This window comes from Saccoglossus kowalevskii, chromosome 2 (assembly GCF_978046115.1).
Source record: "Saccoglossus kowalevskii chromosome 2, keSacKowa6.1, whole genome shotgun sequence".
Classification (NCBI taxonomy): Eukaryota; Metazoa; Hemichordata; class Enteropneusta; family Harrimaniidae; genus Saccoglossus; species Saccoglossus kowalevskii.
In genome coordinates this window covers 39,400,899-39,402,041 of record NC_140642.1, presented here as the reverse complement: position 1 = coordinate 39,402,041, position 1,143 = coordinate 39,400,899, and the positions used below count along the sequence as shown (strand labels likewise).

The 1,143-nt window shown below is 39.5% G+C and overlaps 1 protein-coding gene across 1 annotated transcript; it reads right to left on the bottom strand.

The window, feature by feature from the left end:
• Nucleotides 1-876, bottom strand: LOC100368680 (uncharacterized). The gene is made up of 2 exons (XM_002736369.4): nucleotides 702-876; nucleotides 1-352 (listed from the first exon to the last, which is right to left on the bottom strand). Exons 1-2 carry the CDS (start codon nucleotides 750-752, stop codon nucleotides 56-58), a joined length of 348 nt encoding a protein of 115 aa, XP_002736415.1. The 5' UTR covers nucleotides 753-876; the 3' UTR covers nucleotides 1-55.
• Between the last annotated feature and the right edge of the window lie 267 nt (nucleotides 877-1,143).

Genomic DNA, 1,143 nt, shown 5'->3' with positions numbered 1-1,143 from the left:
AGGTGGAATTTTCATTTAATTATTTAAATACGCAATGACGATTATACGATACATTTTAAAAACGTATTTCAAGTTTCATATTTTCTTTTACAAAATTCACGGACACTTGGGAAGAATCGGTTATGACAGTGGTATTATATTTGTCCTCGTCTGTTGGAGTGGTGGATATGTCATGCGTTTTCGCTTCTTTCGCAGTTTTCGGTTTGGGTGGCTGCAATGCGTCTGACACCGCTTTCGTCTGCTCGTCGCTCGTCCGCTTGTAGCTTCTAATTGCTAGACTGGAGTGACCCGTTCTTTCTGCTATTAGCTGCTCGTCGAAATTTTGCCGGAACAGCGTGGTTGCCTGTGTAACCTGTTTAATTTAAATAAAATACAATGTATCAATATGAAAGTACAATAGCTTGTAACAGTCCACCTCATAGCAATGTAAAATATCAATATATTGTTATAGTACGTTCAATCGTTCAGCTTTTTTAAAACACGCCAAAGCAGTTTTGCATTAAATCTTTATCGCGTGAAATGAATCCGACATATCGTGCCAGTGAATATAATACTAGTATTTAAATGGTATTCCACCAAACAGTTTGCATGAAAAAATTGAGTTAACGAGTAGTGATTATTTTCGACATAAAGTTATGACTATTTCTCGTCAGCGGGGAAATTGAACATTGCATTACTAAAGTGCAAATTCTAATACGTACCTTTCCTGAATGCCCAGTATGATAACCTTTTATCCCAGCGATATCAGTCATCTGTTTTGCTCTTTCCACTCATTCCATGTTTTGACGCCCCATTTTGTAGCGCTGCGAGTTGTCTGGTTGTCTGCGTGACTGCTGGTATTCGGTGACTTGTTTGCTGTCAACTGGAGGCAATAAACGGAATTCTTTCTGAATATCGCTCAGTTTAAAGTCCTCGGCGTCGTCCACATCAATTTGGGACAACCAGTTTTCCAAATCCCAGTCAATTTCCGGAGCAGAAAATTCTTGAGCGGACATGATTCTGGCGGATCTCCGGAGTTCGCCCAACAACGTGCTACACTGTTCTCACAAATAAGCACCAAATTCACGTGATCGAATGTTTTATATGCAATTCTACGTGGTCCAATCAGTGTTGGTTATGGTAATACAATAAAGTCCACTGATG